The sequence below is a fragment of the Ranitomeya variabilis genome, chromosome 6 (assembly GCF_051348905.1).
Source record: "Ranitomeya variabilis isolate aRanVar5 chromosome 6, aRanVar5.hap1, whole genome shotgun sequence".
Taxonomy (NCBI): domain Eukaryota; kingdom Metazoa; phylum Chordata; class Amphibia; order Anura; family Dendrobatidae; genus Ranitomeya; species Ranitomeya variabilis.
Window position 1 is genome coordinate 445,229,732 of NC_135237.1, and position 27,780 is coordinate 445,257,511.

The 27,780-nt window shown below is 44.3% G+C and overlaps 1 protein-coding gene across 1 annotated transcript in view; it reads right to left on the minus strand.

Moving 5' to 3' along the window:
• Positions 1 to 27,780, minus strand: part of PRKDC (protein kinase, DNA-activated, catalytic subunit) — a 384,813-nt gene that overhangs the window by 279,445 nt on the left and 77,588 nt on the right. The window contains exons 15-21 of the mRNA XM_077270465.1: positions 25,917 to 26,048; positions 23,802 to 23,951; positions 22,210 to 22,325; positions 10,304 to 10,463; positions 8,056 to 8,142; positions 7,009 to 7,128; positions 5,231 to 5,390 (exon numbers count right to left, since the gene is read on the minus strand). Coding sequence (XP_077126580.1) covers positions 5,231 to 5,390; positions 7,009 to 7,128; positions 8,056 to 8,142; positions 10,304 to 10,463; positions 22,210 to 22,325; positions 23,802 to 23,951; positions 25,917 to 26,048 — 925 coding nt within the window. The remainder of the gene's footprint in view (positions 1 to 5,230; positions 5,391 to 7,008; positions 7,129 to 8,055; positions 8,143 to 10,303; positions 10,464 to 22,209; positions 22,326 to 23,801; positions 23,952 to 25,916; positions 26,049 to 27,780) is intronic.

Here is a 27,780-nt window from a genome sequence, read left to right on the forward strand (position 1 = left end):
AGCTGGTTCAGAGAACTAATATGGAAAAAGAAACAGGCCAGCATTAAACTAGAGACCCTGCAGAGAGGAGAAGATAATGGTGGATTGGCTATCCTGAATGCCTGGATCTACTTCTGGGCCTCACAAATGCAACAGTTTCACGGTTGGGGAAGAACTGAGCACTGTGGGATATCGGGTCAACTACTTAGAGAAGGAACTAACTGGAAACTGCCAATGTCAGTATTAGGCCGGGATCACACATACGCGAGATACGGCCGAGTCTCGCAGGTGAAAACCCACTCTGGCGCTGGCACTCCGGAGCGGAGCGTGCAGCCGCACAGCAATACATGGAGCTGCACGCTCCGCTCCGGAGTGCCAGCGCCAGAGCTGCGTTTTCACCTGCGAGACTTGGCCGTATGTCGAGTATGTGTGATCCCGGCCTAAGACATGGGTCCCGCTCGAGAGAATGTCCCAAACTGCCACAGGCTAAACCTGATATTTAAAGTGTGGGACAGAGGCAAGAATAAGCAGGGAATTGGTAAATTCACAAAACTACATACCTCTATGGTATAACTACAACATGCCAGAGATATACAAGCTAAAAGGTTTCAATAATTGGGAAGATAGCGGTATTCTTCTTTTGTCACAACTGCTAAATGAAGGAATATTTAAAATCTTAAAACAAATAAGAGCAGGATATGATCTTACTCATAAAATGTTTTATCAATTTTTGCAAAAACGTCATGAGTATAATGCACAACTCAGAGCAAATTACATTATTAAAAATAAACACTAAGATTGATACAATTGCTTCTGCAACAGGCACAAAGTTTCCCATATATATAACCAGCTTATGGCAGGACGCTTTTCTAAATGTACAATCACAGCCAAAGAAAAGTGGGAAAGACATTTGGGTCCCCTGTCTAAGGAACAATGGGAAGAGGTGTTGGATCTAATTCCTAAATTATCCTTGTCTGAGGATGTCTGACAAAGACTGTCAGAAATCTTTCTCATTTCTAGAGTATATAAGACTCCAAGAATCCAATATAAAATTGGTATATGTCACGCAGTGATGGTCTTCAGTAAGGAAGAGAGGCCTCAAACTGTCCCTGGAGCTGCCACCCTAACAATCCCTGTCCCGGGGGTAGTCAAAGAGAGAGGCCCGAGTCTCAGACCTTACCATGCTCCTGTAAAAACCCTAATCTGTCCTCTACCCCAACCCATGAGGCATGGGACAGAAATGAAAGGAAAACCAGACACAAAGACAAAACAGGGATAATAGAAAACTGCTATCATACAAAAGCTCTAACTAACAATAGGGAGGATGATAGGGAAAGGGAGGAATAAACTAAATGGGAAATGGATCAAAGAGAGAAACACACACATACAACAGCAACCTACAGAACACGCCAACTCCAAACTTCAACTAATTAGCTTTATCACACTAAATGCCCAGAGCCGGTACATAAAAGAGGGAGTAAATGATAGGCAGTTGTAGCTGAGAACAACCAGGCAGTATGGTCCCCTCCAGCATGGAAAGAGTCCTTAACCCTCTCAGCACTAAAGGAAAGGAAATTATTTAAATTAGGGCATTAATCACACCACCTCTAAAGAGGACTGCAATTCATTACCCAACGTAACCGTCTAACTCCAAGTCTTCCAGGGGGACGTGACACACTCGTGACAGTATAAGAGTGGACAACATATGTCCAAGATGAGGGAAAATGACATTCACTTAATGCACATGAAGTGGGAGTGTGTAAACATTGGGAACTTTTGGAAGGGGGTAGTTGACAATAAAATCTGTGTTCGGAATCCATCTACAGTTGGAACCTGCACATCTTGAACTGTTAGAGGAGGAGCCGAATTCAGATTCCCCTAGAGCCATCTCCAGAGTACTATTTCAAGCTAGAAAACTATTAGGGCTACACTGGATAGAAAAAACTAAATAATTTCTTATGTATGGAAAGAAGAACATTTATAAAGCTATGGGAACAATGGATTGGAAAGACTTCCCACTATGATGGACTGTTTGTACATCTCCTTGTCATAAACCTGTAAAATCTACTAACTCATATCAAGCCCCTAACTCACGTTCCCAAAGTGTTAGATTTTGGTTTTGGCAAACAAAAGGGTCCTAGATACCGTATATACTCGAGTATAAGCCGAGATTTTCAGCCCAAATTTTTGGGCTGAAAGTGCCCCCTCGGCTTATACTCGAGTCATGATCGGTGGTGGGGTCGGCGGGTGAGCACTGTCATATACTTACCTAGTCCCGGCGATCCTGGCGCTCCCCCTGCCTGTTACACGGTCTCCGGGTGCAGCAGCCTCTTCGCTCATTAGAGAAATGAATAGGCTGCTCCACCCCCCATAGGGGCGGAGCCGCATAATTCATTTCTCTAATCAGCGGTGCCGGTGACCGCTGACAGAGGAAGAGGCTGCGGCACCGAAGACAGGCAGGGGGAAGGAGCGGGACGCCGGGAGCAGGTAAGTATCGCATATTCACCTATCCTGGTTCCACACGCCGGGCGTCGCGCCATCTTCCCGGCGTCTCTCTCTCCGCTCTGACTGTTCAGGCAGAGGGCGCGATGACGCATATAGTGTGCGCGCCGCCCTCTGCCTGATCAGTCAGTGCAGGGAGACGCCGGGAAGATGGCGCCGAGGAGCTGCAAGACAGGTGAGTATGTGTTTTATTTTTTTTTATTGCAGCAGCAGCTATGGGGCAATAATGGACGGTGCAGAGCACTGTATGGTACAGCTATGGGGCAGAGCACTATATGGCACAGCTATGGGGCAGAGCACTATATGGCACAGCTATGGGGCAGAGCACTATATGGCACAGCTATGGGGCAGAGCACTATATGGCACAGCTATGGGGCAGAGCACTATATGGCACAGCTATGGGGCAGAGCACTATATGGCACAGCTATGGGGCAGAGCACTATATGGCACAGCTATGGGGCAGAGCACTATATGGCACAGCTGTGGGGCAGAGCACTATATGGCACAGCTATGGGGCAGAGCACTATATGGCACAGCTATGGGGCAGAGCACTATATGGCACAGCTATGGGGCAGAGCACTATATGGCACAGCTATGGGGCAGAGCACTATATGGCACAGCTATGGGGCAGAGCACTATATGGCACAGCTATGGGGCAGAGCACTATATGGCACAGCTATGGGGCAGAGCACTATATGGCACAGCTATGGGGCAGAGCACTATATGGCACAGCTATGGGGCAGAGCACTATATGGCACAGCAATGGGGCAGAGCACTATATGGCACAGCTATGGGGCAATGGTGCAGAGCATTATATATATGGCACAGCTATGGGGCAACGGTGCAGAGCACTATATGGCACAGCTATGGGGCAATGGTGCAGAGCATTATATATGTGGCACAGCTATGGGGCAACGGTGCAGAGCATTGTATATATGGCACAGCTTTATGTGGAGCATCTATGGGGCCATAATGAACGGTGCAGAGCATTATATGTGGCACAGCTTTATGTGGAGCATCTATGGGGCCATAATGAACGGTATGGAGCATCTATTTTTAATTTTGAAATTCACCGGTACCTGCTGCATTTTTCCCCCTAGGCTTATACTCGAGTCAATAAGTTTTCCCAGTTTTTTGTGGCAAAATTAGGGGGGTCGGCTTATACTCGGGTCGGCTTATACTCGAGTATATACGGTAATTATGTCTAAATGCTGTAATTCTCTGTATTTTATTGCAATACACAAGCAGGCAGATGGTATTCATGTATATTTACCGTATATACTCGAGTATAAGCTGAGTTTTTCAGCATATTTTTTTGTGCTGAAAACGCCCCCCTCGCCTTATACTCGACTCCTTATCCTAGACCATGGAGTGGGAGCAACGGGTCACAGGAGGCAGGAGCCGGGGGCTGCGGCTAACTCCTCTGACCGCTGCTAAATAGAAATGAATATCCACTACGCTGGCAGAGAATATTTAATTCTATGTAATAGCGAACACAGTGCCAGTTGCAGCCGGATTTTTGCAGTGACCAGGCGATCACAGGTGTGCGTTACTTAAGAGAAATGAATATTCACCTCTCTCCACTCCTATAGGTGTGGAGCGCAGTGAATATCCATTACCTTAAGTATCGGGGACATGTGATCGCCTGGATGCTGCAGCTGCTGGCACTGGAACAAGATGATGTGAGGGAACTCAGGGACGGTAAGTAGGATGGTTTAATTTTTTTATGCTTTTCTGATGGGGGCCATACATATGAGGAAAGCGATGAGGAGCCATGCATACCAGGATAGGGATGAGATCGACAGGCATACAAGGATGGGGATAAGGAGGCCGTGCGTACCAGAATGGGGAAGAGGATGCTGTGCATACCAGCATGGCGATGAGGGGACAATGCATACCTGGCTTATACTTGAGTCAATACGTTTTACCAGTTTTTCATGGCAAAATTAGGTGCCTCGGCTTATACTCGTGTATAAACAGTATATTGTAGTAAGCAAATTATCATACCTACAATGAACATTAATATGAACTGGTTTTTATTGGGTTCACAATGATATATTTTTTATTCGTTAGTTAGTTTTATTTAGTTTTGATTGTTTCTGAATAAAACAAATTAATATGTGAATGTATTTTGATATCTTTCACAATAAAAAAATTATCTGATTGGAAAAAAACAAGCTACAACATGTTACCTTCTCAGGTCAATGAGGATTAAAGATAATTTAATCTGGGCACTCTGAGCTTTGAACTGGCACCTGGAATGTAATTTTGTAGGCAGGTGACACATTGGGTCCAGTACCATCTGCTATTGGAATTTAGAAAGTAAAGACGATCTTTCTGAAATTGTAAGGCATGAACCTAATGTCATTGCAATGCGCAAAACAGATTTGTAAGCACCAAAGTAAATTGTGAATGATAGCAGCATCCAGTGTAAAATTGTGGGTGTTCGAATCCATCATTTTATTGATTAACAACATTTTATGCCATTTCATTAATTTTGTCCAAAGTTGAACTAATTAGTGATAAAAAAAAAAATCAATCAAGCTTCCACAAAATCACAACAATCACGCAATACACATTTTGTTTTATATGAAATGAGACAAAGGGTCAAGTGAGGTATTCTGTTTGGTGTCACAAAAGACAGAAATAGAAAAAAAGTCTTACGCACCAAAGCAGGCGATGCAGACGAGTAGCTCAAACTGAGATCTGCATGTACCCATGTATCGTGCAATCAAAATAATGTTCATACCTGAGGATGATGTGTCTGTCAAGTAGCCATCTAGAGATGGTAGAATGTCTTTGTAGTACAGCTCCATTGTGTCTGGAGGAATTCGAGATGACCAATCTTCAAGGGCATCAAGGCCAGCATCTGCAAGCTGTGGGGAGCTCAAGCCTAACTTAAAGGCAGTCTGTAAATAATGAAACATAATGTGATATTCTTGCATATGTATTATAGTCAATTCTAATAATATCTATGCAATGCATACAAAACAGATGCAATCTAATGATATAAAACAAGTATCTCCAACACTTAAAGGGAACTTGTCACTGGATTCATGCTGCCAAAACCGCAGTAAGCATGAGTCTAAGCCTGACTGCACAACTGCATCAAGGTCAATCAGTCTGAAACGCTCTAGTGTTTCAGAGAAAATATACTTTAAAGATCCATAACGAGAGGACTATCAATCACCAAGGGAGGCGCTGGGAGAAGCTGGCCAGGATGGCGCTCGACTAGTCTGGTCTCCAACCGGACTTTAAAGTCAGGGATATTTCAAAGAGCCACAGTTATAGCAACATGAATCAGTGACTGGTTCCCTTTAAAGGGAACCTATCACCCCGTTTTTTTCGGTATGAGATAAAAATACTGTTAAATATGGCCTGAGCTGTGCATTACAATAGTGTAGTTTGTGGACCCCGATTCCCCACCTATGCTGCCGAAATACGTTACCAAAGTAGTCATTTTCGCCTGTCAATCAGGCTGGTCAGGTCGGATGGGCGTGGCTTCTTCCCCCAGATATTGCGTAGTTTTCCGTTGGTGGCGTAGTGGTGTGCGCATGTCCAACGTCCCCAATCCTGCACGGGGGGGTGAAAATAGCAGCGATGTCCGTTATTCCATTGGTGGTCGGTGGGCGCGGCCATCTTGCTTTGGCCGCGCGTGCGCAGAAGCGGCGCTCTGCTGGCCGCGGCTTCAGGAAAATGGCCGCCGCGATCTCCATCTGCGCACGCGCGGCATCCCGCGGCCATTTTCCTGAAGCCGCGGCCAGCAGAGCGCCGCTTCTGCGCACGCGCGGCCAAAGCAAGATGGCCGCGCCCACCGACCACCAATGGAATAACGGACATCGCTGCTATTTTCACCCCCCCGTGCAGGATTGGGGACCTTGGACATGCGCACACCACTACGCCACCAACGGAAAACTACGCAATATCTGGGGGAAGAAGCCACGCCCATCCGACCTGACCAGCCTGATTGACAGGCGAAAATGACTACTTTGGTAACGTATTTCGGCAGCATAGGTGGGGAATCGGGGTCCACAAACTACACTATTGTAATGCACAGCTCAGGCCATATTTAACAGTATTTTTATCTCATACCGAAAAAAACGGGGTGATAGGTTCCCTTTAAGGCATGTATGCCTAATTGTTGAGCTATGCTATAGGATTATTATTCTTTTCCATGCAGGTATTTTATGTTTAGATACTAGAAGATGACTTTATTATCTTCAACTGGGGTGTAAAGAAGTTGTCAATTATTTTTTTAAATGGGTCCATGGTGGTCTAAAATAAATCTATACATTCACGGGACCCCCCCTGGATCCTCCTCTGGCAGGAGACGTCATGTGACCAGTGCAATTAATCAGGGGGGAGGTGAGGGGTAAGGGGTATGTGAACATGCAGTACTGTTTGGATTCCTATTCCCTGGAATGATTTTAAAAAACATAGATTAAAGTGTGACTACACAATTATTGTGCAAAATAAAATTCTATTATTTTACAACCATATGGTCAGGTAGAAAAAGTTATGGCTTACTTGTAAAGATGGGATGTAGGCTTTCATATCAAGCATGATGATATCATGAGGCAGAGAAAGGATTAATTTTAAACAAGATGCTAAAAGTTCATCCTTAAATTGCTTCATCTTGGCGGATACCTACCGTAGTTTAAAAATCACATTGTTATTAAAACTGCAAAACATTAATAAAACCAAAATATATAGATGTATATAAAAGTAAATAAGAATCAGGGAAACAAGAAAAAGAACATCCAAAACTTAAAAACGGTCATAAACCAGGAAATTAAAAACTAGAAAAAATACAAACACTGACAACAATTTTGTTTTGTGTAAAAGATGAAACAAGATGAACCATTACTTGCTGCAAATCCAAATTAAAAACCACAAGCAAAATGGCTGGAGTTATTTGCAAAGGCTGAAATGGTAACGTTTAATTTTTCTAAAATCTAAGGGGTAAGGATTCTTCTTGACGAGAATGACGTGCCAGGTCTGGCACACCACTATGAGGAGACTTAAATGCCTTGCATGCTCCTCTGGGAAATTAAATATGCAGTCTCTTCAGGGAGGAAAACGACTAGAACAGTAGTGCCACCTATTGGAAATAGCAATCTTTGCACTGACGAGGGGCAATAACCCGAAACACCGTGTCTGCAAAATGAGATTCTGATTTGGCTAATATCCTTAGTCATATTGCAAGGCCTGTTAAAGGGTCAATATTGACTTGTAGCATTGCTACTTCCGATAGGTGGTACTAGAGTCCTCTTCCTCTCTCAAAAGACAATTTGCATAATTAATATCGCTAAAAGGTATTGTACATTCCTTATTATGGCACTTGTTGCTCCATATCATAAAAACAGTCTTTGTAGTGGACAACGCAGTCCAATGTATACGATATGATGACGTGTGCGGCAATTCTTAATGCAGCCTACAAATAAAAATCTTTATATACAGTGACATGCATTTCCCAAATGTAAATCCAGTATCAAAATATTCAAGAACACATATTGTAAATTTAAGTGGAAACACTTCTTAACCACAATAGTTTTTAAGACATAAATACCTTACCTCTTTACCAAATTTCACAAACAATGCAAAGCAAGAAAGCTTTTCTGAATTTTGTGGCCATTTACCAGAACTTTTTGTTTTGACACCCTACAAGAACAAGAAGTGAGAGTTTCAAAAATACTACTTCAATATTAAAATGTTAAAAATATAGTGTTAACAACATGTAACATTAGGATTCACATGTGGGTGAAAGTTCAGGAAACTTGCAGCAATAGTCCATAAACAAAATATGTGAGGGTAAAAAGCAGTTGACTAGCCTTTAGAAATGAGGGAACGAATTGCAGGACGTCATTAGCATGCGGCAGATGGATGGAGGCCCTGCATACCGCCTCCTATGCACGCGCCAGCCACAGGCCACGAACGTAGCTGCTGGACCCTATTTGCTCATCTCTACTAGAGATGCGGAAGATACAGTTGTATGAAAAACGGTTTCCCCTTCCCGATTACATATTCTTTTGCATATTTGTCACACTTAAATGTTTCAGTTAATAGAACAAATTAAAATATTATACAAAGATAACACAAATACAAAATGCAGTTTTTAAATGAAGGTCTTTATTATTAAGGGAAAAAAGAAATCCAAACCTACAGGGCCCTGTGTGAACAAGTGATTGCCTTTTAAGTCTAATAACTGGTTGGGCCACCCTTAGTAGCAAAGACTGCAATCAAGCATTTGTGATAACTGGCAATGAGTCTTTTACAACATTGAAGGAATTTTGGCCCACTCATCTTTGTAGAAATGTTGTAATTCAGTGACATTGGAGAGTTTCCAAGCAGGAACCAACTTTTTAAGATCATACCACAGCTTCTGAATCGGATGAAGGTCAGGACTTTGACTAGGCCACGCCAAAGTCTTAATTTTGATTTTCTTACGCCATTCAGAGATGGACTTGCTCGTGTGTTTTGGATCATTGTCCTGCTGTATAAACCAAGTTCGCTTCAGCTTGAGATCACGAATAAGTGGCATTCTCCTTCAGGATTTTTTGGTAGAAAGCAGAATTCATTACTACAGGAAGTCTTCCAGGTCCTGAAGCAGTAAAACAGCCCCAGGCCACAACACTACCACCATATTTTACTGTTGGTATGATGTTACTTTTCAGAAATGCTGTGTTACTTCTACACCAGATGTATTGGGAGACACAGCTTCCAAAAAGTTCACCTTTTGTCTTGTCAGTCCACAGAATATCCTCCCCAAAGTCTTGGGGATCATCACAATGTTTTCTGGCAAAACTGAGACGAACCTTTATATTCTTATTGTTCAGCAGTGATTTTGGTCTTGGAACTCTGACATGAGCCATTTTTGCCCAGTCTCTTTCTCATGGAGGAGTTATGAACTCCTATGACCTTAACAGAAGAAAGTCAGGCCTGTGGATGTTATTGTGGGGCCTTTTGTTGTCGCCGTGCTCTTGGGCTCATTTTGGTCGGCCAGCCACTCCTGGGAAGGTTCGCCACGCTTTCAAGTTTTTGCCATTTATGGGCAATGGCTCTCATTGTGGTTCGCCGGAGTCCCAAAGCTTTAAAAATGGCTGTATAATATTTTCCCCACTCAAATCTCAATTACGTTACGTTGTTTCTCATTTGTTCCAGAATTCTTTTGGATCATAGCATGATGTCTAGCTGTTGAGGATGTTTTGGTCTACTTCACTTTGTCAGTCAGGCAGGTACTATATAAGTGATTTCTTGATTGAGAACAGGTGTGGCAGTAATCAGGCCCGCGTGTGCTTAGGGAATTTGAACTCAGCTTCACAAAGATGTGATAAACCACAGTTTATTTATGTTTTAAGTGGGAAGGCAATCACTTTTTCACACATGGCCATGTAGGTTTGAAATTCTGTTTCCCTTATTAATTAATAACATTGTGTATACTTGTGTTATCTAATATTTACATTTTTTGGTGATCTGAAACATTTAAGTGTGACAAACATGCAAAAGAGTAGGAATCAGAAAAAGGCAAACACTTTTTCACACAACTGAATATCTACCCCAAATGCATAGACTACTTTAATAGTTCATCCAGGATTTACACATTTCGTCATTTGAAATCAACATCAGTAATTTATGAGCTTTACCTGTGTACATGTATCAAAGGCATTATTTTGTCAAAAACAATGGCAACTACAATTCCTGTGAAAATGTATTTGTTTGTTACAGTCCAAACAAAATAATTTCACAGTAAAATAAAATGAAACAAAAAAAAAGAGAAATTAAACAAAAACATATTAAAAAAAATAATTTAAATTACACTTACCTCAAAATATTTCAATTTCTTAGCATTTTTCATTACGATAGCCAACAGCCTGTAAAAGCCACTTATCAGGGGTAGCCGTGTAGACTTTAGAACCAATTCATAGCCAAACACATAAACCCAAGGCTCAAAAAATTCCAGTTTTTTGTTTGGTATTATTTCACTTCAAGGAAAAAAAAAGGATTACAGTAAAAACAGAATTCACACTTTATTATGTGTTATTTCTAAAATTTGCTGATTAAAAAAATGTAATAAAACCAACCCCCTCCCTCTCAAAGAATAGGTATCTCATACTAAAAACATACCGTATATACTCGAGTATAAGCCGAGATTTTCAGCCCAAATTTTTAGGCTGAAAGTGCCCCTCTCGGCTTATACTCGAGTCACGGTCGGCGGTGGGGTCGGTGGGTGAGGGGGAGAGAGCGCTGAGGCATACTCACCTAGTCCCGGCGCTCCTGGCGCTCCCCCTGCCTGTCACACTGTCTTCGGGTGCCGCAGCTCTTCCCCTGTTCAGCGGTCACGTGGGACCGCTCATTAGACAAATGAATATGGACTCCACTCCCATAGGGGTGGAGCCGCAAATTCATTTCTCTAGTCAGCGGTGCCAGTGACCACTGACAGAGGAAGAGCTCCCGAAGACAGTGTGACAGGCAGGGGGAGCGCCAGGACTAAGTGAGTATTTTATATTCACATGTCCACGTTCCACCCGCCGGGCGCCGCTCCGTCTTCCCGTCCTCTGGCTCTGACTGTTCAGGTCAGAGGGCGCGATGACGCATATAGTGTGCGCGCCGCCCTCTGCCTGATCAGTCAGTGCAGAGAGACGCCGGGACGCTGAGGAGCTGCAAGCAAGAGAGGTGAGTATGTGTTTTTTTTTTTTTTTTATTGCAGCAGCAGCGTTATATATGGCACAGATTTATGTGGAGTATCTATGGGGCAACGGTGCAGAGCACTATATATGGCACAGATTTATATGGCACATCTATGGGGCAACGGTGCAGCATGATATATGGCACAGATTTATATGGCACATCTATGGGGCAACAATGAACAGTGCAGAGCATATAAGGCACAGCTTAATAAGGAGCATCTATGGGGCAATAATGAACAGTGCAGAGCATATATGGCACTGCTTTATATGGAGCATCTATGGGGCCATAATGAACAGTGCAGAGCATTGTATATGGGGCATCTATGGGGCCATAATGAACAGTGCAGAGCATATATGGCACAGCTTAATAAGGAGCATTGTTGAGGGAGGATCTAAATTGATCCTTCACGGTTAACTCAGTGATTTCCAAATTAATCTACAGGGCGTTGCCGGCAACTAAAAATGACCAGACGGAGACATGTGTCTCTGTATGGGGGATCGAGCTGATCTCTGGCCCCCCTTTTATTGTGTATGAGTTTTGATAGTCATAGAAATTATACTTCAACCAATCAGCATAAGAACACGCTCACAGTTCTTAACCTATAAGAATGCAGGAAAAACTTAACCCATAAGAATACAGGAAAAATGGAAACTACAGATATGGTCATGTCTTTTTGGCATAGTATGTGTTTTTCTAACAGATGCCTCAGTCTTGTATAGTGATACACCCCCGAATCTATTATCTGGCTTGAGTCAGAAGACTCAAGGTCTTTATACCAATTATGAACCATAGCCTAGTTGCATACCAGGCTTGTGAACAACAAGATAAAATTACTTCATGGCAGCTGTAACCTTTTACCTAATTAAATAACAGAATTTATCTTTAAGCAACAAGAAAATGGAGTCAAAAACACAAAATGGAGAATCTAGCACAAAATGGAGAACCTTTCATAATTTGTTCCTTCACAGCATCTATGGGGCCATAATGAACAGTGCAGAGCATATATGGCACTGCTTTATAAGGAGCATCTATGGGGCAATAATGAACAGTGCAGAGCATATATGGCACTGCTTTATATGGAGCATCTATGGGGCCATAATGAACGGTGCAGAGCATTGTATATGGGGCATCTATGGGGCCATAATGAATGGTGCAGAGCAATGGCACAGCTTTATAAGGAGCATCTATGGGGCCATAATGAACGGTGCAGAGCATTCTATATGGCACAGCTATCTATGGAGCATCTATGGGGCAATAATGAACGGTATGGAGCATTATATATGGCACAGCTTTATATGGAACCTCCTTTGGGGCAATAATGAACGGTATGGAGCATCTATTTTTATTTTTGAAATTCACCGGTAGCTGCTGTATTTTCCACCCTAGGCTTATACTCGAGTCAGTAAGTTTTCCCAGTTTTTTGTGGCAAAATTAGGAGGGTCGGCTTATACTCGAGTATATACGGTAAATATTACCACTCTGCAATTAGATAGATATTCCGCTTTAAAGTCCCCACTGCTGCCAGGTTTGGATCTAACGTATTGCCCTTTTTTTCCAGAGCAATACGTTTTTACATTTCTCCAACAATATAGCCTTAAAGTGGTTGTCCCATGAAAAAGGGTACATTTTAAACAATTGTGGGGGTGAAGCATAAATGTACTTATAACTGACTATACAAACAAAACAACAGAGCGTCACATGTGCTGCGTTCACACATTTCCCTGCCTGTTTTATCACAGGAGCAAGACTTTCTGCCATATCACCAGAACTCTGAGTTTAACATAAAACAAGCTCTGCCTGTTTTTCAATGAAACCATACTTCTTTCATACATAGTGTACATACCTACCTGCAGTTCAGTCTTTTCATTGCTTTTTTTCTAGAAATCTAGATTTCAAAATGTCTTCCTAAATTGTATTCCAGTATGCACTGCTATCAATCCCAGAATGCATTGGCACAACATCACATTGACTACTAGAGCGAATACAATAATTGTCTGCTGTAGTAGTGCTCTGTTTATATATTCTCCCAAACAAGTTCATAGATTGTAAGTATTTCATCAGGGAAGCTAACTGTCATCTTCATTAAAGCGATGGGATCTGTCTAATCATTATCATTGGTAACTGTAATAGGAGCTTCTTTCCCCTCCTATGAAAAAAGTGTAAGGTGTATTTCAAGCACTTTCATTGTAAAGGGAGCTATAGTGACTGAGATGGTGACCCCCTTGTGAGCACTGTATGTAATTCCCAATACCAGGCCATAAAAAATTAAGAAATAATACTAACGCTAAAATACACATTTTGGTCATTAAAAATTAAAAAATAAAAAAAATTAACACATTATGCATTGCTACGTTCTCAATAGTCTGATCTATAAAATCCACTTCATTGCTCCCATAGTTTAATATTAGACACATACACAAGCCTCTTGAATACAGCGGCAAGTTACACGTGCTCGCTATTCGGACGCGATTCTTCCTAGATTTCCTGGTCCCATCCTATTTGGTAAAGGCATGTCGACTTTTTTTTTTATTTTATTTTTAAAGAGAAAAAAAACCCCACATAGTTCTGAAACTTAAAACACAAGTGTTCATCTACTGAAGTGTGGGCATTGTTAGAAATAATTTGCTGAGCCCTCTTCATCGATCCAATTAATGTAACATAAGACGTGTACAAATGTGATATGAGCACAGCAGTCGGTTGCACGTGCTTGCGTGTGGCATGTGACCACCTATATTTTCTGGTCCCATCTGATTTTGTAAAAGCTCTTGTTCTTTTTTCTTTACACTTTATTATAAAAGGTCACTTTATTTTTGGAATACCTGTTTTAATTGTCTCCTCTAGAACCTACATGTAGCAACTATGGAACCCGGCATTGTTGGTTTCAATAACTTAACCTTTTATTTAAAAAATGAAAAATAAGTTTTGCAACTGTTTGACTAGTTGCAGTTAATCATATGCGCTGCTGAAATACTGCTCGCTGTTGCTACAAAAAGGAGATTTTTGTGTACTCACCGTAAAATCTTTTTCTTAGAGCCAATCATTGGGGGACACAGGACCATGGGTGTTATGCTGCTTGCCACTAGGAGGACACTAAGTAAACACAAAGGGCCACTGTCACCCCCCTCCAGCCATTATAAACTAAAAGAGCCACCTTGCGCAGCAGTAATGCTGCATTCTAACAAGGTGGCTCTTTTAGTTTTAGGTTCAAGTATACCCAAAATAAAGCGATTTGATACTTAGCCACAATTCCTGTCTCTAGCCAGGGAGGCGGGTCCTCACTCCCCAGCTCGAACCGCTCCTCTGCCGTCACTCCAATCTTCATGGTCTTTCGGCGCCGCCCCCTCAGCGCTGTTTACGTTTCAAAACCGGCGCCTGCGCTGTGTACTACTGTGCTGCGCAGGCGCTGTAAGCTCTGGCCGTCTGACGTCCCAACCAGGCTTGCAGACGCTTTCTCGATACGATGGGTTGGTGCCGGACAGGATGATGGCAAGACAATGTCCTCATTCAGATGAAAGGAGGAGACGACTTTCGGTAGGAAAAAGGGAGAGGTTCTCAAAACTACCTTGTCTGGGTGAAAAAAATCAGGAAGGGGGGTCGGCAAGAGAGCCGCCAACTCAAACTCTCCTGATTGACGTAATCGTCACGACAAAGACCACCTTCCATGAGAGGAGGGTGAGAGAGATGTCCTGCAATGGTTCGAAAGGGGCCTCCTGAAGAACTCCGAGAACCAAGTTAAGATCCCATGACGCCAAAGGCATTCTATAGGGAGGGACCACCCAGGAGACTCCTTGGATGAACATCTTAACCGACAGTCTGGAAGCGATCTTTCGTTGGAAAAGAACAGACAATGCGGACACTTAGCCCTTGAGCGAGCATAGGGCAAGACCTGACTCTAAACCTGATTGGAGAAACTCCAGAATGGACGGAATGGAAAAGACCAAAGCAGAACGTCCATGGGTATTGCACCATGAAAAGAAGATGCGCCAGGTGCGATGATAAATGCGCATGGACACGGGTTTCCTAGCGCGAATCATGGTAGAAGAAACCCCTGGAGAGAATCCGGCTTGGGCTAAAATCAAGGATTCAACGGCCACGCCGTCAAAGACAGGGCCCCGGAGTTCTGGTGGCAAATCAGGCCCTGTGAGAGAAGATCCGTGCGATCTGGAAGGCGCCAGGGGGTGTCAGCGACCATTTGGACTAGTTCCGCATACCATGCTCGGCGCGGTCAGTCGGGCGCGACGAGAATCACCGGTCTCCCCTCTGCTCTGATCTTCTTGATGACTCTTGGGAGCAGAGGAAAAGGCGGAAATATGTATGGCAACTGGAACCGATGCCACGACAGGACCAGAGCATCTGCCCCGATGGCGCAAGGATCGCGGGAACGAGCAATGAACTGGGGAACCTGGTTGTTGAACCTCGAGGCCATGAGATCCACATCCGGCGTCCCCCAGCGAAGGCAAATCTGCTGGAAGACTTCCGAATGGAGGGACCACTCGCCTGAGGCAAGACCTTGGCAACTGAGGAAATCCGCTTCCCAATTCTCCACGCCCGGTATGTGGATCGCCGAGATGAGCGAGTGATTGGTCTCGGCCCAGCGCAGAATGTGGGAGACTTTGCGCATGGCTAACCTGCTGCGGGTTCCCCCTTGTCGGTTGATGTACGCCACAGCTGTGGCATTGTCGGATTGAATTCTGATGGGATGGCCTGCGAGAAGGTGGTGAAAGTTGCGCAAGGCAAGAGTGATGGCTCAAATTTCCAAGCTATTGACTGGGAGACGCGACTCTCTTGTGGACCAAAGACCCTGTGCCGTGTGGTGATTGAAAACTGCGCCCCAGCCCAAAAGGCTGGCATCGGTGTTCACCACTAACCAGTGCACTGGAAGAAAGGACTTCCCTTGGTTCAGGGAGGACTGTAGCGTCCACCACCTGAGAGTCTGCCTGACCTGTGGGGGCAGGCGAAAACGACGGTCTAGGGAAACCGGGCTCCTGTCCCAGGCTAACAGGAGCGCCTGTTGCAAGGGACGGAGATGGAACTGCGCAAACGGAACGGCTTCCATCACCGCAACCATTTTCCCGAGGATGCGCATTGCGAAGCGAATGGAGTGAAGGACTGGGCAGGAGAGCTTGCGCGCTCCATGTTGTAAGGATAAGACCTTCTCCGGAGGGAGAATGACTAACCCGCGGGAAGAGTCCAAGATCATGCCCAGGAAGCAGATTTGCTGAGCCGGCACTGGAGATGATTTCTCGAAGTTGATCTTCCAACCCAGGCGAGAAAGAGAATCCACGGTGATGCTTACCGACTCCTCGCATGCAGACTGGGATGGACCTTTGAATAATAGGTCGTCCAGATAGGGCAGGACTACCACTCCCCGAGCATGAAGAATGGCCATGACGGCCGCCATGACCTTTTTGAAGACTCTGGGGGCGGTGGCAAGTCCGAAGGGCAAGGCCACAAACTGGAAGTGTTCTTCTTGGACTGCAAAGCGCAGGAACTGCTGATGAGAGGGAAAAATTGGAATATGTAGATAAGCATCCTTGATGTCTATGGATGCGAGGAACTCTCCTTTTTCCAGGGACGCGACAACAGAACGGAGCGAGTCAATCCTGAAGTGTCGGACCCGTACAAAGTTGTTTAGCAGTTTGAGGTCCAGTATGGGCCGTAAGGCCCCGTCCTTCTTTGGGAACACGAAAAGGTTGGAGTAAAACCCCTTGAACCTTTGGTCTCGAGGGACCGGAACGTTGACACCATCCCTTTGAAGGGCCTGTATGGCTTGAAGAAGATGTGACACCCTTGCTTTGGGGGGAGAAGACTGGAAGAAGCGCGGAGGGGGGATGGAAGAAAACTCGATTTTGTATCCGGAAGACACGAGCTCTCTGACCCACTCGTCGTGAACGACCGAGAGCCAATTTTGACGGAACGAAAGAAGGCGTCCGCCTACTTTGTCGGTGTCCGCCGGACACGCCAACGAGTCATTGTGTAGAAGGTTTAAGGGATGCGGACGGCTTAGGGGCAGACGGTCTCGGTTTCCAGGAACGGTTTGGTCTGTATGAGACCTGGGAAGTTCTGTTTTCCCGTCATCCCGAACCAGGGGAGGAGGAGGACCAACTGGAGTTGTTACAAAAGGACAGGAATCGAAACTGCTGTTGATTCCGAAAAGGCCGGGCCGGTTTTTGCTGGGGAAGAAATTTACTCTTCCCTCCGGTAGCGTCAGAAATGATCTGGTCTAGTTTCTCCCCAAATAAACGGCCCACTTGGTAAGGTAGAGAAGTCAGCGACTTCTTGGAAGCAGAATCTGCTCGCCAATCGCGGAGCCATAAGGCCCTCCTGATGGAAATTGCGTTAGCAGCCGCTTGCCCTGCGCAATTAGCTGCATCTATGGAAGCATTAACAACGAAATCTCCGGCCTGAGCTATCTGGTTAGCTAGTCTGGCCATCTCTGGGGGAAGATTACTGCCATGGACGGTAGAGGTTATCACCTCTGCCCAGGCCACCATTGCTTTAGCTACCCAGGTAGCTGCAAAAGATGGAAGGAGAGCTGCTCCTGAGACTTCAAAGACTGAGCGAGCCAAATAATCAATTTGGCGGTCAGAAGGATTTTTGACTGATGAACCGTCTGATAGGGATAAGACTGTTTTAGATGAGAGCGAAGTATATAGTGGCACAGCTGTGTTGGTGCTCAAGACAGGTTGCCCACACCAGTAAGATTATAGAAAGTAAATAACTTGGCACTCAACTTGTGTATAGTGATGATTTTAAGAATTAAATATTTATTACTTGGATCGCAGTCCAGCATAAACGTTTCGGTCAAAACAATAAGACCTTCTTCAGTAGACTGCATTACAAAAGTATAACAAAACAATAATAAGTACATAAAACAATAATAGAATAATTTTAACTAAGGAGATCAAAATAAGAAAAATCTCACAAGACTTTGTGATATGTGTCAGGTTGGAGGGCAGGAGAGGTAGGGAAAGGGTAGAGTAGTATATTTACATACCCGACTGCTTGTCAGATGTAGAGGGTCACAGAGTATAGGTAAGATCCTATATATTAATTGTAAATAGACCTCTAAAAAGAAAGGATTTCCTACAGTGATGAAACAGTAATAGTATGATAAAAAATGTATTATAAGGTGAGGGGGATGAATGGTGTACTGACCAGATTAATTGGATATGAACGCATAGTTCTTCAAATTGTGGTAAGGTTGGTAACTGAAACACAATATAAAGTCATGTGGGAGGAGCTACACACAGTAGGAGAAATTAGTTCACAAAGACAGAGCTTATAGGCAGAACTGAGGAGATTCTCACCTAAAATAGCCAGGATAGGTATGTATCCCATAGAATGAAAGAGCAGGGTAACTTTCAATGTGCTGGCTGTAATAAAACATATATAGCCATAACCATAACTGCGGGAATAAACGGCTCTATATATGGGTGGACTGAGTATCTTACCATATAATAATGAGTTCCTCACCATAAATGTTATTGTATATATTGGCCAATAGTTACTTGTGTAGTGGCACAAAATTCTAGAAAATAGGTACAAACAATGTTATAGTCATGTGTGTGGTATTACATAGATACCTAAATCCCCATAGGAGGTGTCTATCGCAAAAGGAGTGAGTGAAACGTGGCTCACCTATTGTGCAAGGTCTCCTTGAGAGTCCTGTAGGATAGGTGCCACTGTGTTACCGGCCCCTGCAATATAGCAGAGTGTTAGCAATAGATAATCTAAGTGGCAGGGAGAGAAGGCAAAACTTACCAATAAGTTGTAAACGGATGGTGTGCATCAACGCGGTGTCCGCCGCTGGTTGAATGCACATGTGCCAGTGTCTCTGGTTTAAATAATGACAGGGTGGGATCCTAGGTATCGCCGAAACCGGAAGTGTGTTCAGTGAATGACATATCCTGTCAGGGAGTGAAGGGCCGCCCTGTGGCAATAGGATCTCTCAGTGAGGATGGTCACCTGACCACCCCCTGGAGGATTATGGGAGATGTAGTCTGGTGTTACTCCGAAACCGGAAATGCGTCATCGGGCCTGACGCCTACTTCCTGTTAATGAATAGTGGGTGTTGTAGTCATGGTGATCGACTAGAAACAGCGATCACATGATAACATAGATAGAGCGATGTGTGGGGACATAGAATTATGTTGCACTATGAAGAGAAACATTTTAAACAACACTATAAGAAATTGTGGCCACATATAGCACAAGTATAGGAAAATAAATATGCAGTCGGGTAGGGGACAGAGGATGGGAGAGTCCAAAGGTGGGGAGGGATCAGGAGGTGACTTGCATGATGATAAATCAATAGAGACGACTCTGCAAGAAGAGACAGGTATATTAGTATACAAACATCAAATGTATGACCATAAGTGACAAGCAGTCGGGTATGTAAATATACTACTCTACCCTTTCCCTACCTCTCCTGCCCTCCAACCTGACACATATCACAAAGTCTTGTGAGATTTTTCTTATTTTGATCTCCTTAGTTAAAATTACTCTATTATTGTTTTATGTACTTATTATTGTTTTGTTATACTTTTGTAATGTAGTCTACTGAAGAAGGTCTTATTGTTTTGACCGAAACGTTTATGCTGGACTGTGATCCAAGTAATAAATATTTAATTCTTAAAATCATCACTATACACAAGTTGAGTGCCAAGTTATTTACTTTCTATGTTTTAGATGAGAGTCGCGATATTGCAGGATCCACAGAAGGAGAGAGAAGCAACTCTTTCACCAGATCCTTTGAGAAAGGATATTTAACTTCCGTGGCTTTTTGAGCCGTAAAACTCTTTTCCGGGTGCTCCCTGTGTTTTTGGATAATGTCCTGAAACTCAGGACAAAATATCTTTTGGAAGCGTTTAGCCTTTTTAAAAGATACAACGTGTTCCTGGGAGGAAACAGATTCGTCGTCCACCATTAATGTTTTGTTGACTGCCTCAATAAGGGAGTCAAGTGTCTCTTGACCAATAGAGGAGTCTTGGGTTAGAGATTCCTCCGACTCGTATACCGAGTCCTGTACGCTGCGACCCTCAGGGGAGGGGGAGCGAGAAGATGAGCTTGCAGAAGCTGAAGCTCGAGCGTGTATGGGAGATGAGGGGAGGGTCCTTTTCCTGGACCCCCGAGAGTCCCGTAGAACGGTACGCCCCCTGTGGTCGGACGGCCCCGCACCATCGCCAGATTCCGTCGCAGCCGACGGAGGTGAGTTCTGGCTTAAGGAGGACCCTCGGAAAGAGTCCAATGCCTTGACCAAGGATTCCATTGAACGTGACAGGGACGCGGCCAACTCAGGAGGGTTAGGCTCAGCGGGATCGATGGCGACATTGGTGGCGGCAGAAGGCGGCTGCATACAGGCTGGGTCACAGTTCTGGCACAAAGGGGTATTGTGGGCACGTGGCAAAGAAGAATTGCATGTGGCACATGCGGTAAAAAATACAGTGTGCTTTTTGTTGCCCCTTTTTGCCTCCTTAGATTGAGACATAGTGTATGTCTGTGCCTCCAAAATACTGCACTAGCAGGGATGTGGATGCAGAGAAGGGGTTAAGCGTTTCCCTATAGGAAGGGGCAGCTTACCCACCGTCCTGTGTCTGTGTCCCCAGGGAGGAAGAGGAAGCGTTTGCTGCAGAATCCCACGCAGGAGAGGAGACCCAAGATGGAGGCCGAGATTTGCAGGGCTGTTCTCGTCCAGAATGAGAAGCGCCTGAGTGGTGGGCGGGGCTCCAGCGGTGGGTGGGTACAAACGCAGCCTGGTCCGGCTGAAAAGCCGGGGACTAAATTTGCAGGCTGCCGGCGGCATGCGCCTGCGGGCGCGGTGTAGCGCCGAACAATCGCTGCTGCACCAAACAGCGGCGCCTCTCCCCAGGGACCCAGACCGCATCCTCCAACGCTGCAGCATGAGGAGGGGACTACTCACCGAGCCTCGGTGCGGCCTCCAGCTCAATCTGTCCTCCCTGCTCCGGGGGATGGAGAGCGTCGTATGTGCCTGCCGCAGGAGACTTATGGCTGTGCCACCGTGCAGATGTGCCTGCCGCAGGGGACTTACGGCTACCGTGGGGTCCACAAGACGCCGAGGTGAGGGCTTGAGTGCGGTGGAGCCCGGGAGATGCACATGAGAGGTATACTCTATGTGCTCGCCCTCCTATAATGGGGGAGATCGGGACCGAGTAGGAACCGTCGCCCTGGGTTTAGGTTAGGCGTGCCCCATACGTCGCAGGAGAGGAACGGGGAGGTATACTCGCCGTGCTCGCCTGTTGATTGTTCGGGGGAGAGCAGACCCTGGAAAGGAGTCCGTCTCCCCCTTCACTCCGTTAGATAAAAAATAAAAATTTACAGAAAATAAAAAATAAAATAATAAACAGCAGGTAAACAAATGCCCAGAATGCAACTATTGCGGGCACGGAAACAGGTGCATGCAGCTGCTGGCTTACCTAGGGAGTGCAGAGTGGCGTCTGGCCACGGGTTTAAGTCACGGGGTCAGTGGGGGTTCAGTCACGACTCGGCTGTAACCACGTCCCGGCACGGACTGACAGCCAGCCCTAATGCAGAGGCAATGTATGGCTGCACTGGCTCTGCTGGCAGTGGTGGGGGAGTAGTTACAGCAGCCGCTCTGTATACTCAGAGCGGTGATTGATCCTGTTTCAGCGCTGCCCCCCATGACTGAAAACCGAATCGTCAGAGAGAATAAGGTTCGTTTTCTCTCTGCAGAGTTCGGCTAAGTGCCGGAGCCGGGCAGGCTAGTAATCTGCAGATTAACCACATATCTGCAGATTAATAATATATTTTTTTTCTGATGACAGGTTCTCTTTAATTAGAAATCTGCTGACATGTTCAATACTTATGTCACCCGCTGTGTTATGCACAGTGCTACCAAATAAGTCGATGCTATAAAACATCATGCATAATAAATCAAATCGCCGAGACTGCAGCCTAGCATCCTGAATGATTACTCCGTTAAGCCAGAAGCTAAAAAGCAGAGCATTAGAAAATGATGTCATTTTATTACTTTCGAGTTGAAGTTTATATAAAAGTTACCTGCAGAAGTCGACCAGATTAACAAATGCTGTAAAATCTTTTGGCTTTGTAGGATAAAGGTTAGCCGCTGGATCTGATGTGGCAATTACTAAATAGCTTAGCTGATCCTCCAGATCCTGAAATGTATTAGAAGATTGTATTGAGCACACTTGGTTTAGTCATACACAGGGAAATCAATTACTGATCATCTCATCCAGAGTCCTACAATCTGGTCTAGGTTGCTCCCAGATCTATCCTCCCCATTGGCTATGTAAAGCTAAAACTGACTGATATAACAGATTTGGTGGAGATGTGGCCACCTGAAATCTATAGTGGCATATCAAGGGCTTCAGGGAATAGTGTGGCTCAGATGCCTCCAACTCTCAGCCATTACAGGTGCCCCCTGCAACTTAGATTTTCCCTCTAGTCTTCTATTTTTCATGTTTTCCTTAAACTGAGTGGTCCACTAAAAAAAAAAAAAAATTCAGAGACCTGACCAATTTGGATCCAAGTGTTAGATCAAAACTGGCAATGCAAGTGTATGATTCCGTGAAAAAAATCGGACCGCATTCAAATGTTTTCCGATTGCAGTCCAATTTTCACTAAGTGACAGAATGGAGAGGGTGGAGAAAGTTTTTCCCTTCTCTCTACATCTAAGAAAAACTGATGCCATTCTGATCAAAGTCTGATCAGAATAACCGGTCTGCAGAAACCATTGAACATGTGCAAATTCCCATAGAATGCCATAGGTCCGAGCGCTTGATAGTGCTTGTTAGATATGCTCGGCATACTCATTAAGTGAAACACTGGGGTTTAAACTGAATGAGAGCCGGCTCCCTAGACCATTCACATCTGCATGTTACACATCCATTGTAGCAAAACAGCAAAACCTATGACAGTTCCAGATCTGTCTCATGACAGACACCAGCAACACCTGACGGACGCCGAGAACCATAATGTTGTTAGCCATATTTTCGTCTGCCCAACTACCAGACAAATATTGCCACTACTTTTGGCTGGATCTGCCTCCAGTGCAGATCAGAACAGAGTTTAAATGGGGAAAAGCATCCATGTACTGAAAAGTACTGAAACGTTAATGCCAGGAGTAAAGCAGAAAGGCATGGGGTTAGAGACAAAAAGTGGTGAAGAGCAGGAATTCATGGAGATTTCATCCAAGATGGGTTCTGTGATATGGACACATTATTACATGCAGCCACGCCACAGAAAAGGCAGTAATGGTGCAAGTGCATTGGGTGAAGGTGTTGGTTAATATTTCACTCTTCTTTTTTTATTTAGCTTTATATATTTACATTTTTTTCTTAATTGACTTTTTTTTTTACTTTTATTTATTTATTTTTTTTTTTATTTCCAGGGGAAGCTGGAATACCAGAACGAGATGATCCATGTCCTGCCAGGAGACATTCGTGGGCAAGTTGCGACTTTCTTCAATTCAATGTTGGACCCTATTGCTGAGAACTGACGAGAGTGATAAAGTGTGTACGGTGCTATGGAATAAGTTCCCACTATGAGTTTTTGTACTAAACAAGCACTTCCAACCTGCCAAAAAACAAAACAGGTTAAAGACTAAAGTGCCCCTAAATGGAAATTCTCACCTCTTGCCCAGGTTCTTGCTTTTGCAACGATAGATCCAATTTCTCAATAATTTTGAGGATGGATTTTATAAGTTCGTCGTACAGCAGTCGACTGAGAGACAGAAGTGGTGAGGTTACATGTGGTAAGGTTTCATCAGAAAATATGGATTCCTAGAAGAATAAGGAAAGAAAATACAGCAGTGTAAAATGTGTGCATTGTTAATACTAGGCGACCACCCCCTCCATGAATTGATTTGTAAATGGTTGTTCCATCAGTATCTTGCACCTGTGCTGCGCCCACCTTTATTATGGGGGTCTGTTGCATCCTGCTAGTGCATTGGTAATCTGACCTGGTGTTGGTAAGGCGGTTTTTAAGCTGGTCTTGAGATATTACCTTTCCTTTCTTGACAGCTTAGAATCTTGGAGACCGACCACTGCTACTAGGCTGAACATGCACAGGGCTTACAAGCTATTTTCTGCTGAGCTTTAAGTACTGTTTTTATGCTGGCCAAGATGTGGCGTGATGTTACCTCCTAACCTAAGCTTGGTCAGCTTCAGTACAGTAACTAAAAGGTAGACAGCAATGGTGGTCGGTCTCCTAGGCGATGAGCTATACGCAAAAGGAAAGTTGTAAATACCTTAAGAGCAGCTGCAAATAAGCAGTAACAATACCTGTGAGGATGGTAATAACCTTTTAAAGGAGTTGACCATTCACACCATATTGATGACCCATAAGATAGGGTCATCATTATGAGATTGGGGAGGTCTGTCACCCGGTCTTCCTTTATCAATCAGCTGAAAACAGCTCCAGCAGAAGTCAGATGTAAAGACGTGGAAAGGAGCTGCAGAGCACGGCTCCATGTGATGTGTAACGGCCGCTGCCAGGTACTGCTGAATGGCTGCTATTTAAGAGAATAATAGCTGGCTCACACTATTTTCACAATGATGTAAGGTTTCTCCTTGTGGAGAGTGACTTACCAGAGCTGGTAGGTCACTCTCCGCAAGGAGAAACCTTACCCTTAGACCTCAGTCCAGAGCCTCTCACCTAGTCAAATCAGTTCTCATGCTTTGCACTGACGAGGCCCAATAGCCCGAAACACCGTGTCTGCGAATGGAGATACTGATTTGGCATTTCTCCCCAGTCATATTACAAGACTTGTTAAAGGGTTGATTGTGACTTGTAGGATCGCTATTTCCAACAGATGGCGCTATAGAGTTCAAGTCCTCTTTTTCTCTGAAGAGGCAATTTGCATATTCATAATGATGATAATCCCTTTTGGACAGAACAAACTAAATTGAGAAGACACAGCATAAAAGAAAAGACATTCTATGCAAGGGATGAGTCTGGAAAAGAGAGAGTGTGTTCTGTGACATTGCAGCTGCTCATGTGCATACACAAAGACTACAAATTTCTAGAAGAACAGCTAGTTTGAAGGAATTTAATTAAAATCTTAATTTCAGATACATTGTGAGAACATATGAATTTAGCCTCATAATGCAAAGGGGGAGCAGAGAGCTGCCATCATGTCTGCAGGCCTTTCCTACCATTGGATTGCAATAAGCCTGCTTTCACTCAGCTCTCCGGACGTAGTCTCATCCCTGCATTATAAGGGTTTTATTTAGTAATGTTGAATACTCTACGCATGTCAATACAATGAATTGAGAATATATGGGGCACTCCTGTCATTATGATTATTACAGTGCCATTAACCAAAAGACCATATCATGACCCAGGCGTGCACCCTCTCCGTGCAGCCTCAAGAAACCCTAGAGGCATGGTAGAGAGAACGGAGGTCCTACAAGGGAGACAATAGGTATTTGGCCTCTCTTCCTTGGAACAAAATCCACCTGATATCAGATAAGAGAAGGGAAGTATACTTTTCATCTGTTGGCTAGTATATTGGTTTGGATTATAACATTGATAGAGATGAGTCTTACAGAGTTTTGGACACTACGAGGCCTGAGAGCAGCCCTAAATGTGATTTAACGGTGAAGGATGTCGTCATTGCAGATCTATAACATTGCATTATTTAATTTGTTAACTAATAAATGATAACACAGATGGCATGACAATAAATCAGGAATCAAATATTAAAACAGTGAAATGCTTAAATACATAAAAGCAGCAAGGAATACCTTTAGCAGATCACAGTTCAAAAGATTACGGAAGAGATCAAGATATTCTTTGAAAGTAGGAACTTTCCACTTTCCAGCACGGACCTCGCCAGACGCCGAGGGCTCATCAGAGCGGTCTGCCCTGTACCCATCCTAAAGCAAAGGCAAAGTCAGTGATAGCAGCACATGACAAGTAAAAGGGTCTTCACTGCACATATTAATATACATTGAGAACCTCAGGAGGTCAAAAGTGGAGAGGTCAGATGGGACTGGTATACGAACCGACTCAATAACAGGAGAAACAAAACACATACGCACAAACAGGACACTAGCAGAACAAACTGAATAGGAACCAACGTTTGGGCAACGAGTGGTGGGAGGAGCTGCTTTACATAGAGCCTGCTGGCACGGAGAAGGCCGGGGAACCTAATCTCTGCATTACAAAACAGGGTTTAATTCCTGCAGAGACTGGCCAAGCCCCCCTACGGCCAAATGGAAGCAACATTCAACATCCAGTTTCCGCTCTTTACACTCTACTGAACCTGCCCTCACTAAAGTCTCTAATGATCTACTAACTGATAAATTTAATGGTCACCACTCCATGCTAATTCTCCTGGATCTCTCTGAAGCATTCTACACTCTGGATCACCAGCTCCTCCTCCTCACTATGCTCCGCTCCATCGACCTCAAGGACACCGTTATCTTCTGGTTCTCCTCCGACCTCTGACCGCTCCTTCACTGTATCTTTTGCTGGCTCCTCCTCCTCTAATCTTCCCCTGACTGGTAGGGTTCCTCAAGGATCAGTCCTAGGCCCCCTCCTCGTCTCCTTGTATACTCCCCCTATTGGACAATCAGATTTGGTTTCCAGTAAAATCTCTATGCGGAATGACATCCAATTACACACCTCTATAATTGTCTTACCGATGTCCCCAACATCATGTCCTCCCTCTATCTGAAACTGAACCTGTCGAAAACTGAACTCTTGTGTTTCCTCCCTCTACTAACCTACCTACTCCCGATATTACCGTTTCTGTGTGTGGTTCTACCATTACTCCGCAACAACATGCCCGCTGTCTTGGGGTCATACTTGATTCAGAGCTTTCATTCACCCCCCACAACCAATCACTGGCTCGCTCTTATCTGCTCCTCTGCACCTCAAAAACATTTCTAGAATTCATCCTTTTCTTACTTTCGACTCTGCAAATACTCTTACTGTTGCTTTCATTCATTCTCATTTGGACTATTGTAACTCTCTACTAAAATCGATCTCCCTCTTACCAAACTCTCCCCTCTCCAATCTGTTTTAAATGCTGCAGCCAGGATCATATTCCTCACCAACCGTTACACTGAAGCCTCTAACTTGTGCCAGTCATTGCACTGGTTACCCATCCACTCCAGAGTTAAATATAAACTTATCACACTCACCCACAAAGCGCTCCATGGTTCAGCACCATCCTACATCTCCTGACTCGTCTCAGTCAACTACCCTACCTGTGCCCTCTGTTCAGATAATGACCTAAGATTAACATCATCAATAATCAGAACCTTCCACTCCCGTCTCCAGGACTTCTCACGTCCTGTGCCAATTCTTTGAAACGCACTACCCATGATAAGTCAATTAATTCCCAATACCCACAGTTTTAAGCGTGCCCTAAAAATGCATTTCTTCAGACTGGCCTACCATCTCAACTAATTTATTTAACTATCCCTGTGTTGCCCATTCAAATTTTTTTTCATAACCAGGGCCCTCGTATAATATTCTCACATGCTTATAATATTCTCACATGCTTTATGCATTTAATAGCACTCTGTCTGTATTTTTACATAGAGTGTCTGTACTTTTACATATACTGGTTGGTAATCGGTTCATGCACCATTGCATGAA